This window comes from Octopus sinensis, linkage group LG1, assembly GCF_006345805.1.
Source record: "Octopus sinensis linkage group LG1, ASM634580v1, whole genome shotgun sequence".
NCBI classification, from domain to species: Eukaryota; Metazoa; Mollusca; class Cephalopoda; order Octopoda; family Octopodidae; genus Octopus; species Octopus sinensis.
This window is the reverse complement of record NC_042997.1, coordinates 130,579,714-130,592,213: the sequence shown is the minus strand read 5'-3', so window position 1 is coordinate 130,592,213 and position 12,500 is coordinate 130,579,714. Positions and strand designations below refer to the sequence as shown.

General features: G+C 38.3%; 1 protein-coding gene across 3 annotated transcripts in view; it reads right to left on the bottom strand.

The window, feature by feature from the left end:
* LOC115214963 (sushi, von Willebrand factor type A, EGF and pentraxin domain-containing protein 1) overlaps positions 1–12,500 on the bottom strand; it is a 226,501-nt gene that overhangs the window by 1,483 nt on the left and 212,518 nt on the right. For 2 of the 3 annotated variants that reach the window (XM_036504662.1, XM_029784063.2), the window contains 5 exons: positions 11,187–11,275; positions 9,876–9,940; positions 8,787–8,968; positions 2,906–3,029; positions 1,690–1,796 (listed from right to left, as the gene is read on the bottom strand). In XM_036504662.1, the coding sequence (XP_036360555.1) occupies positions 1,690–1,796; positions 2,906–3,029; positions 8,787–8,968; positions 9,876–9,940; positions 11,187–11,275 (567 nt within the window). The remainder of the gene's footprint in view (positions 1–1,689; positions 1,797–2,905; positions 3,030–8,786; positions 8,969–9,875; positions 9,941–11,186; positions 11,276–12,500) is intronic. The other variant, XR_003881945.2, reaches the window with a different exon arrangement.

The following is a 12,500-nucleotide window of genomic DNA, read 5'->3' as shown; positions in this document are numbered from 1 at the left end:
GCATGCTAAGACAGATCCATCACTAGTGCACCGTTTAGTAATTATGCATGTCTATCTTAACAAATAGCTTATCTCAGTTTACATGTATAAAATAAAATAGTACAACAGTTTATGTGTATTAACAAACAGTACCTTGATCTGTCTGAGGTATCAAACAGTACATTCATCAGTCAACAAATAGTACCTGTCTGTACTAATAAACAGTATCATCTTCAGACTATCTGTATTAACAATTAATATCTCTGAACCTCTATATAATCACTCAGACAGAAATAACATGAAATATTCCCCTGATCATACATTATTTTCTTTAAAATGAGACACGTTAGCTAATGCAGTTCTAAATACATTATATCCTAATGAAAACGCAATGGCCAAGGCTAAGATACCTTTAATCATACTTCTGCTGGACTAAGTTGACCTGGAATCAAACAACAATAGCATGACAAAGAATAAAACTGTGAATCGAGATTTCAGATTAGATATATAATCATGAAGAGACACATTCCTGGCATCTATTGTACATCAGACAAAACCAAAAGCCATAGAAACTTAGGTCTTAAGTTTGCTACAATCCTACAGACTCTTTCGGTTACAGTTTATCCCTGTTTGTATGGCATATGAACAACCAAGAGTACAGTACTCTCTCCTGAATGGAGATACCAGTCCATTGCAGGGTTAACTTCCAGCTATTACTGGTACTCATTTTCTGCTGAGTGACCTGGAGCAACATAAAATGAAGTGTTTTGCTCAAGAACAGTATGCCACCTAGTCTAGGAATCAAAATCAGTACCTTAAGATTGTGTGTCCAAAAACCCTAACCACTAAAATAGATACAGTTCTGTGCCTTACATTAATCATAGCTACTTAATCTCTTAATCTCTTCAGTTGAAAGACAACTATCCCTGAACCTCTGTCATATTCCAACTTTTCACCTGACACATGGCCACTTCTCTCAGTTTCTCTCCCTTCTTCAGCTGAGATGTCCTTGTCTTGCAAGCCACTTAGTGATCTCATAGGGATTAAAGTACAGGTAAAGTTACCTTCTTGAGTCTTGCTGACTCATAAGGGCCAGTTTCCTGGTTTCATGGTGAATATATTCCACACCTGGACAGGACGCCAGTCCATTGCAGGATTACTCATTTTTGCCAGGTGAGTGGACTGGAGCAATGTGAAATGAAGTGTTTTACACAAGAACACAATGCATACCCAGTCCAGGAATCAAAACCACAATCTTACGATCATGAATCCAACACCCTAACCACTAAGCCATGTGCATCCACATCCCACAAGTATTGGTGCCATATAAAAAGCACCTGTTTTGACACCATGTAAAAAGCACCCATGCTGGTGCCATGTAAAATGCACCTGTGCTGGCATCATGCCAGTGTTGTGTTCAGGACACCCACGCTGGAGCCACATGGAAAAGCAACTGTATAGAACCCACATAAAAAAGTACCCATGCTGACACCGTGTATGAAGGCACCCATGCCAGCGTCATGTAGAAAGTACCCAGTATACTCTGTAATGTGGTTGGCATAGACACCATATCAAAACATGACTGGAGCCTGGTGCAGGCCTTCAGCTTGCTAGCTCCTGTCAAACCATCTAACCCATGCCAGCAAAGAAAACAGACGTTAAATTATGATCTTTATCATGGATTGAACAAGAAATTAGAAAAGTTCCTACCTTCAATTGGAATGGGTGGAGGAGGTCTTCGGATAAGTGTTGGACTGTAAGCAGGATTAGTTGTTTGTTGTATTGTATTCCAGTCATTATGTTCAGAGTTTAGAGTTCTGCAAGGAATTATAGAGTATCATTAAAAAAGCTGGTCAAATACAGACATGCACACACATGCACACACACACGTGCATTCAAATAGCCTCAATGCAAATATACAGTATTTTAATGCAGCACATTATCATATGATTTCCTTATCAAAATATCAGTTATTCTAGAATATATAGAATCTTATTCTGTATTTTCTCTTGTGTACTGAATTTAGAGTTAATGTATAAAGCAACTGATGGTTTAAGATGAAGATGAGCATGGTGGTGGTGGTGGTGGTGGCGGCAGCAGCGGCAGTGGTGGTGGTTTTAGTGGTGCTGGTGGTTTTGGTGGTGGTGGTTTTGGTGTAGGTGGTGGTTTTGGTGGTGGTTGTGGTGGTGGTGGTGGTGGTTTTGGTGGTGGTGGTGGTGGTGGTGGTGGTGGTAGAGGTGGGGAAGAGGATGTTTAGAATGAGCATGTTGATGGTGATGAGAATGATGGTAAAGAGAATGACAATGATGGTAGAGCAGGAACAGGAAGAGAATGCTAATGTTGATAATAACAATGATGATGATGATGATGATAGAGTTGTTGTTTGCAGTAAAAGTTGTGTAGGATTCCCTGATCTATCAGAGCAGGTGACATAGAGGGTTCAATCCTCTGATTCTCTTCTGAAAAACACTAATTTAGGATAAGTGTGACTCTTTCTATTCAACTTGGATATTTCTATTTCAGATGAATATCTCATCACTTTCCACCCTACTTTTACTCAAGACACCACTGTGTAACTGACCCCTTTCTTAGTCATGTGACTACCATATAACTGACACACTCTTACTCAGGCAACAACAATGTCCCTAAACCTCCCCCAGGATCAACTATATCAACAGGCTTCTCTCTTAATCAACTGACCACTATGTCACTAATAAGGCCACACTGATATCTCTCATCCAGGAGTCTGTTAGCTAACTGATTGGGTTAAATTATCGTTAGTATAGCTTGACCTCTGAGATGAAGCCATACTAATGTCTAGTTTACTAATGATGATGATGATGATGATGATGATGGTAAAGCTAAACTCGAATCTATTAGTAATATAGCAGAAAAAAAAAGCCAAAATAAATTGCTGCCAACTCACGGTGATTCCCTGCGCCGAAACTTTCTGAAGTAAATCCAGACTCCAACAGCAACAATGGCCACAATAAATATAGCCAGTAGAACATAGAACACAGTACTACTACGTACCATTCTATCTGTGACCTCTAGGGGAATAAAAAATAAGGATCAGAAAGAAATCTATAAGAATAATATCTAGAACTGCATGTGAGTTGAGAATTCAGTTCTTGAGAGGGGGTTATCAGTGGTTAAAATAAGAAATACTTAAAATAAGAAATTTCCAATATTTATCAGATGAGACATATGTACTCTAAATAATTCTGAAATATTCTACCTAATTGAACAAACATTTCTTTGTATAAACAAGATTCATTAAAACGGTTCTTTTTTAAGTTACCATTCCTATTACGGGTATCAGATATTTTGCCACAGCTGTTTTGGCACGGCTGATTTGACATTGACTTATTTGTCATCAAATGCTTTGTTCTCTAGGACCTTTTGGGCACTGTAAAAATTTATTTTTTATTCTAGTTATCAAAACTATTAAACTTCATTTAACTTTCTGCTGCACTTCATATATGTATACGATGATTAGCGAGAATATTGATGTTGATCAGGTTCAATTATTAATAAATTATATTGTCTCTCACTCTCACATGTGTGTGTGTGTGTGTGTGTATAAGAGACAGACTGACAGACAGACAGAGAGTGATGAGTATATTTCTTTGCACATGTGTGTTTGCCTCCAGTGCCAAAATGTACAGTTGCCAAAACAGATTGAATATCTTGTCAGCCATGCCAAATCACCCGTGTCCAAATAGCCACACCCAGTCATCTCATTCTATCCTATTATCAGTAACATGATTACCATCACCACCATACACCATAGCAGCCAAATCTCCCTCATTACATCCAACCATTTCGAGAAAACAAAAACAGGATAATGTAATCTAATCTACACTAATTCTGAGTAAAAGATGGGATGGTCACAGATGGAAAACATTCAATCATAGGTTGTGCTTAATCAGAGCACCACCATCAACAACATTAGCATGAATGGCTTGACTGTTCTACTATGTTGTTAAGATTTGGACAGACTTACAGTAATTCTTCCTGTTGTCTTTGTCCTCTGATTCTTCTATGAGTTCAAGATTCTTAGTCAACTCTTCTACCATGATATAGTATTCAGCATCATCATGTATTAAAAGCTTCACATTTACCTCTAATTTAATTGATCTAATTAATCTAATTTAATCTATTGAGCCTTCCTCATTCATAGACACACTGAATTCATCAGTCATCTCCTTTTTCCTATTTCACTCGGGATCTATCTTTAGTGACAAAGACTTACTAACACGCTACAAACACATCATATAAGCTATTATTTTCCCTGATCCTGTCAGCTACTGAGTATTGCAGTCACTTCTAAAACTACCACCACATATACACACATAAATCAGGTAGGTTTCTAAAGCCATTTTAATTACGGAATCTTCTATTCTTAAGAGCACCCCACCCTTCCTACTTTGAACCATCTCCATGTTTTACTCTTTCATTTGACTAAAACATATTTTGTTTACTTTTTCCTTCCTTTATGCTGTGATGGATTATGGAAAACCTTAACAATTGGTGGTGTCATGAGTTGGGTTTATGAAAAGATTTTTTTTTTAAACTGCCTGATGAGAGGCATATTTCCTCTTAGCATATTTCCTCTCTAAATCTATTTCACTTGATGTGGATCAAGCAGCATCAAGGAGGTACATCTGTCGTAGATTTGAACCAATACAGAATCTTAACTAATTTATTTTGTGTCATAGTTCTTTCTTTTTTTTTTAATATTTTTACCCACCAAAATTCAGTATTTCTGAATTATAAACTAGTTTGAATTTGTTATCAAAGCAATGAACGTTAAAACTAGAACAAGCTCTTACTAAAATATAACTTATTGATGATCAACTATTATACACACTTACACATGCAACCACATACAGGCATTAAAAAAAGAAAACTTGAATTTCTACTACATGCAACTATAATATAAAAACAAACGTAACTAAAAACATTTGGACAAACATATTATTAAAGGTTCAAAATTATCCATAAATGATGACCCAATATTATCTATGATATGGAATATTATAAACAGCATTAAAAAGCTCTGGTATGATTTTCTGTCTCTTTGTCTCATTTGTAATATTTGTTTCAAATTTTGGCAAAAGCCCAGCAAATTCAGGGGCAAGAAAGTCAGTTATATTGACCCCAGTTCTCAACTGGTCCTTATTTTATTGACCCCAAAAGGATGAAAGGCAAAGTTAACCTCGGCAGAATTTGAACCCAGGGAATAAAGACAGATGAAATACCTATTTCTTTACTAACCACAAAGGGCTAAACACAGAAAGGACAAACGAAGACAGACAAATGGATTAAGTCGATTATATCGACCCCAGTGCGTAACTGGTACTTATTTAATCGACCCCGAAAGGATGAAAGGCAAAGTCGACCTCGGCGGAATTTGAACTCAGAATGTAACGGCAGACGAAATACGGCTACGCATTTCACCTGGCGTGCAAACGTTTCTGCCAGCTCGCCGCCAATACGATGAAATACCGCTAAGCATTTTGCCTAGCATGCTAGCGATTCTCCCAACTCTCCAATCAGTCTCATTTGTAATATTATAGACACTGTTAGTGATGAGCTGACAGAATTGTTAGCATTACAGGCAAAATGCATAGTGTCACTTTCTCCCTCTTCATGTTCTGAGTTCAAATTCCACCGAGGTCGACTTTGCCTTTCATCCTTTTGAGGAGGATACAAAAATAAGTACCAGTTGAACACTAGAGTTGATGCAATTAACTTACCCTCTTCCTCAAAATTACTGGCCTTGTGCCTAAATTAGAAATCAATATTATAGACACTATTTAATGACATGGTGTTATAAAGATTGATATGCTGTTCTAGCACAGGGATCAACAACTTCTTTTAGTAATGATGCACTTTTGATTTGTTTGGTCTTTTTTTTATCATTTGCCAATGGCCTGTATATATGTTATATCACATTTGTAGTGACGCCATTTTGGAAGTCTTCAGCATGCATGCGCAGAGTTGGATTACTTCCGGTAGGCCGCCGGAAATTTCCTCATGCGCATGCGCAGAGAACTACCAACAGAAAGATTTCCCACAGGATCAGTCCCTTTCGAAGCTGCAGCCGAATTGAATGGACATGACACAAAGTTCGCCCAAGCAAATCAATACGTAGAGAAGCCCTTCTACACTGGAACGAGACAGCATTTGGCTCACATAAGTTAACTAATGTGACTAGTTTCATGGCCCTCGCCTACCGGTTTGAAGGAAATATATGTATATATATTATTGCGAATCCAGAAAAATAAATATTATTTATTGCTGCTAAAGATATTCGAAGTCTTGGTTTTCTATTCGACAAACAATTTAATGTAACAAGATAAAACCGGCACCTCTCAAGTGTTCCAGAGACCTTCATCCTTGTTACACATTCTACATATAACAATATCCCCATATATCCCCCACCTTTTCCATCACTAGCAATGTATATGTAAGCAAAAGTTCTAACAAATCATAACACAAAATATTGTCTAAAAGCTAGCAACTACTCAATGACTCTAAATTCCTTTAACTGGATAAAATTTTTGAAAAGAATACAAAGAGCACTTCAATCATCTAACAATTGCTGACCACTGTTCTAGAACATCAGTTTTATTCCTGTTCAGACTTGTGATTCAACACATCTCCCCAGCCTGCAGTCACATATTTCCAATGCAATTTTAAATAATTTTTGATTCTTTTCCTTGAAACTCATGTGTAGTGAAGCCTGGTTCTAGACGCCATTGTGGAACATTCACCCATGCATGCGCATAGAATTAGAGCTTTCCGGAGATCTGGTGGAAGCCCCTTATGCGCATGCACAATCATCATCAGCAGGGAGGCATAATTTAAATATTTTATCCTCAAACTAGGTTTACTGATATGTCAACCATTCTGCAACAATGTATATGACTGCTGATAAACAGCTTCATACACTTGCCTGGGTTAAACACATACTTACAGGTAGTCTACTAGAAAGTACTCTGACATGGAGCACTCCGTCGGTTACGACGACAAGGGTCCCAGCTGATACGATCAATGGAACAGCTTGCTCATGAAATTAATGTGCAAGTGACTAAGCAATCCACAGACACATGTACCCCTAATGTAGTTCTCAGGGAGATTCAGCATGATACAGAGTGTGACAAGGCCGGCCCTTTGAAATACAGGTACAACTCATTTTTGCCAGCTGAGTGGACTGCAGCAACATGAAATAAAGTGTCTTGCCCAAGAACACAACACGTTGCTGGGAATTGAGCTCACGACCTTACCATCGTGAGCCAAATGCCCTGACCACTAAGCCACTCTAACAAAGTGTTATATAGTCACCCACCTGATTTTCAGAAGTGAACTAACTGAACAACTTTCAAGTTCAAGATGGAGGAATGGTGCATGAAGATAAAAGAGAAATATATTGGAGTGACTTATGTCTTAAAACATGCTGAATGTTTCAAGGCATGTTGTAAGACACACTAGTGGTATGCGTCCAAGGGTTGCTCTTTATATCAGAGTATGATCTTCTGAATCAGTTAGGTATCAATGAGAAAAAAACAATGTGTGTTGTAAGAGTTGGATTACTTCCGGTAGGCCGCCGGAAATTCCCTCATGCGCATGCACAGAGAACTACCAACAGAAAGATTTGCCGCAGGATCGGTCCTTTTTGAAGCTGCAGCTGAATTGAATGAACATGACACAAGATTCTCCCAAGCAAATCAATACATAGAGAAGCCCTTCTACACTGGGACGAGACAGAATTTGGCTCACATAAGTTAACTAATGTGACTAGTTTCATGGCCCTTGCCTACCGGTTTACCCTGAAGGAAATATATGTATATATATATTATTGCGAATCCAGAAAAATAAATATTATTTATTGCTGCTGAAGACAGATAGACAGAGCTGAACACTGACACTGATATTACACTGAGTTTTAGTACAAAGAATGATCACTTTTTACTCATGTGCAGTTGAGATGATGCACATGGAATGTACGTGGAGCAACAAACAAAAGAGAGTCTCTATAGCTCTACAAGCAGACTCCTTTGATAAAACATTACCACAGCACAAAGGAATCCTGATTTGAATATAGCCTAACCATTTGAGTATCATAAAGTGAAGGGCTAAAATACTCGATTTATGAGAATTCTCTAACTCTGAAGGTCAGTTATTTTGCGTAGGCGGCGAGCTGGCAGAAACGTTAGCACGCCAGGTGAAATGCTTAACGGTATTTCGTCTGCCACTACCTTCCGAGTTCAAATTCCACCGAGGTCAACTTTGCCTTTCATCCTTTCAGGGTCAATTAAATAAGTACCAGTTATGCACTGGGGTCAATATAATTGACTTAATCCATTTGTCTATCCTTGTTTGTCCCCTCCTTGTGTAGCTCCTTGTGGGCAGTAAAGAAATAGATTTACCAAACTACAGTCTACAACATTTACCAAACTGTCATATACAGCATTTACCAAACCATTTGGCATCATTCCTATAATTATCAGCTTTTATGCTTTTCAAAGATGAGACTTGAACCTGTGTCTAAACGTAAGCTAAATGACATTAACTTCCTATTAATTCATATATTAACTAGATTTACTCACAGTTATTATTCAGTACACAAGTTGCAAGAAACACAAAGCAAATGAATAGCTATAAAGTCAGTAATACAAGAGTCATGCAGAACAATGAGAAGACAGTCAATTCTAACACTATAATCTGATGAAACATTTATTGGACAAAAAATATGCTCAAAGTCCATGTTGTAAAAAGTAAAAATCTTCAAATATTACCTTTAAATTGGAACTGCCGGTGAGATGCCTTAAATTCACCGAGTGTGTTTTGAAACAAAGCATCTTCAATGACTCGTTTTACTGGATATTCACTTGTAACTGATTCACGGTCATCAGAGTTTATATATTCAATGAGAATCATTCTGAATTGAACCACAGTATCATTAAAAGAAAAGCCAGGCCTGAAAAGAAAATCATAATGTATGGGGTGTGAGAATATAAACTTTTGATATGTAAAGAGTAAATTATTGTTAGGGAAAATATGTTTCTTGCATGTGATTCTATAATCAAATATAATAATCATCATCGTTTAATGTCCGCTTTCCATGCTAGCATGGGTTGGACGAATTTGACTGAGGGCTGGTGAACCAGATGGCTGCACCAGGCTCCAATCTTGATCTGGCAGTGTGGCGATCCTTCGGTATAAGTACCGGAAGTGATTTTGTTTACTTTTCTGAAGATAACAGAAACCCTTTTCTCCCACCTCTAACCCTAACCCCCCATATATATATAAAAAAAAAACACTTTCTTGAAATGTATCCGGTACTTCCGGTACTTATACCGAAGTTACGCCGGCAGTGTTTCTACAGCTGGATGCCCTTCCTAACGCCAACCACTCCGAGAGTGTAGTGGATGCTTTTCACGTGCCACCAGCATGGGGGCCAGTCTGGTGGTACTGGCAACGACCTTACTCAAATCTTTTTATACATGCCACTGGCACAGGTGCCAGTAAGGCGATGCTGGTAACTATCACACTCGAATGGTGCCTTTTACATGCCACCGACACAGAAGCCAGAAAGCCGCTCTGGCAATGATCATGCTCGGATGGTGCTCTTGGCACCCTACTAGCAGGGCACAAGTGCCAGTAAGGCGACGCTGGTAACGATCACACTCAAATGGTGCCTTTTATGTGCCACTGGCACGGAAGTCGGTTAGCCCCTCTGTCAACGATCACACTCGTATGGTGCTCTTTGCACCCCGCTAGCACGGATGCCAGTCACTATTAATTTAATTAATGAGTTACCTATAAAGAAATATTTATATTTCTCCCAAAATATATTTTTTAGAATATAAAAAAATATGACATACTTCAGCTTTTTAATATTCACTTTTATCTGGACATTTTTCATAACTTTCTCGTATAATGATTTTAGCTGAAAAAATAGTGAGTAAAATGACATATAACAATCAATTGACTTTGATTTCCATATTTTGCATTCAAAACATCTTTAACATTTGAGAAATATTGTCACCTTTTTGTACAGTGAAGAAAATTGGATGTACGGAAACAAATTAGAGTCACAATAAGAAATAAATTATTTTGGATGAGTGAGAAGAGCAGTCAGTCGTTTTCACTTCATCACCCATCTCATTGTTACAAGTTTGTATGGAGTGCAACAGTCCCAAGAAAATAAAGACAGAGTAATATCAGGTTTTGTCCCTTATTAGTGATTCAGTTAAACAGCTTGTGTGATTGCAAAAAGGGATGGAGGGGGGGGAGAGAGATAGAGAGTTGTTTGTAGACATATGGAATTTAAAAGGGTGTCCATGATTGTTGTGGGAAAGATGGTAGATTATCTTGTGGGTGTTTACCAAGTCAGTAGCCAGATGTCAGAGCATTAATTTGTCCATGCCCAGGAAAGCAAGACGTTCAGAATATGGTAGATGCCTGATGGCAAGTATCCAGAAGATTGATATTCTGAGCAAGATAGGGGTTCCATACAAGTGATGCAAACTCTAAGTGTGGATGTACTATATATTTCTTTACTATCCACAAGGGGCTAAACATAGAGGGGACAAACAAGGACAGACAAACGGATTAAGTCGATTACATCGACCCCAGTGAGAAACTGGTACTTTATTTATCGACCCCGAAAGGATGAAAGGTAAAGTCGACCTCGGCGGAATTTGAACTCAGAATGTAACGTCAGACGAAATACCACTAAGCATTTCGCCCGACGTGCTAACGTTTCTGCCAGCTCGCCGCCTTATTGTGGATGTACTATAACCATAACAGATAGCTGGAGAGTGGCTGACAAAGACCTTATTGGTTGACGCTAGACTCATTCACTGTTAACAGCCTGTGCATTATTCTATGTACTGTTCATGTATTATTCAATGTACTGGTCATGCACTTCTGGCTATTTTTTCTGATGAGTTGTAGTGCACATGGATACTGTATGCAATAAGTTCATTACCATTATTATTTTAAGCTAGCAAGTATGGGAGATAACTCTTATTATTAAACCTCAATGAAACGGTGACAGCATGCACTTGCTAAAGTAAAGACGAATAAATCATTAAATAAATATACAATATTGAGTGGCACAGAAAATTAGTATAAAAATTAAATAAGGCAGAGAGACAAGACAGATACAAAAATTAAAGCACAAAGTTTACCTCCTTTTCAAATTCAGCTGAAAATTCTTCGGACCTGGAGTTTGAGAAAGGATATTGGACCTCAACAGTAACATCATAGGATTTCTTTACTGCAATATAAAGCATTTATATAAATGTTAAATTGAGGATACTATTTTAAAGTGTGTTTAAGAATAACAGTGTAACAATTGCTGATGGGATACTCAATATTTAGTGAAGGGTCAAAATTGTAAAATCCCAATTAACTTCAAATTTACAATAAATGGTTTTAGCCTTAAGGCTGAAACATAAAATAATAATATATATACATTTATGCATACATAAACCAAAAAAATCAGGTGGTATGAAAGGAGAATATATTTATTTAACCACTTAATATCTGTAAGGTTATGGCCATTTCACAGCCTTCATCATAAAATAGTAATTTTAGTGTATAATAAATTATTTTACATGCCTGCACCTATCATCATCACCACCACCATTATCATCGTTTTAACGTCCATTTTCCGTGCTAGCATGGGTTGGATGATTTGACTGAGGACTGGTGAAACCAGATGGCTGCACCAGGCTCCAATCTTGATCTGGCAGAGTTTCTACAGCTGGATGCCCTTCCTAACGCCAACCACTCCGAGAGTGTAGTGGGTGCTTTTATGTGCCACCACCATGGGGTCCAGTCAGGTGGTACTAGCAATGACCTTGCTCGAAACTTTTTACACATTCCACTGGCACAGGAGCCAGTAAGGCGATGCTGGGAATGATCACGCTCGAATGGTGCCTTTTAACGTTTCACCGGCACGGAAGCCAGTTAGCTGCTCTGGCAACGATCACACTCGGATGGTGCTCTTAGCACCCTACTAGCACGGGGCTCGAGTGCCAGTAAGGTGACGCTGGTAACGACCACACTTGAATGGTGCCTTTTATGTGCCACTGGCACGATGCATGCTAAACATTGCACAGTACAATTGTACAATAACAAATCAATGCAAATATAGGAAGCTAGTCCTTCAGTTCTATACATACATGATGGTGACAAACTTGTGTTCAAGTATTGTTGTTGCCTGATCAAAAGTCCCACACATACAAAGGCTACAACCAGCCACTTTTGTGATAGGTCTTATTTGTTTTTAAGTGATTTCCACAATCCAATCACACCCTTGCTCTTTGCTCTTTTACTTATTTCAGTCATTTGACTGTGGCCATGCTAGAGCACCGTCTTTAGTTGAGCAAATCGACCCCAGGACTTATTCTTTGTAAGCCTAGTACTTATTGTATCGGTCTCTTTTGCCGAACCGCTAAGTTACAGGGATGTAAACACACCACCATCGGTTGTCAAGT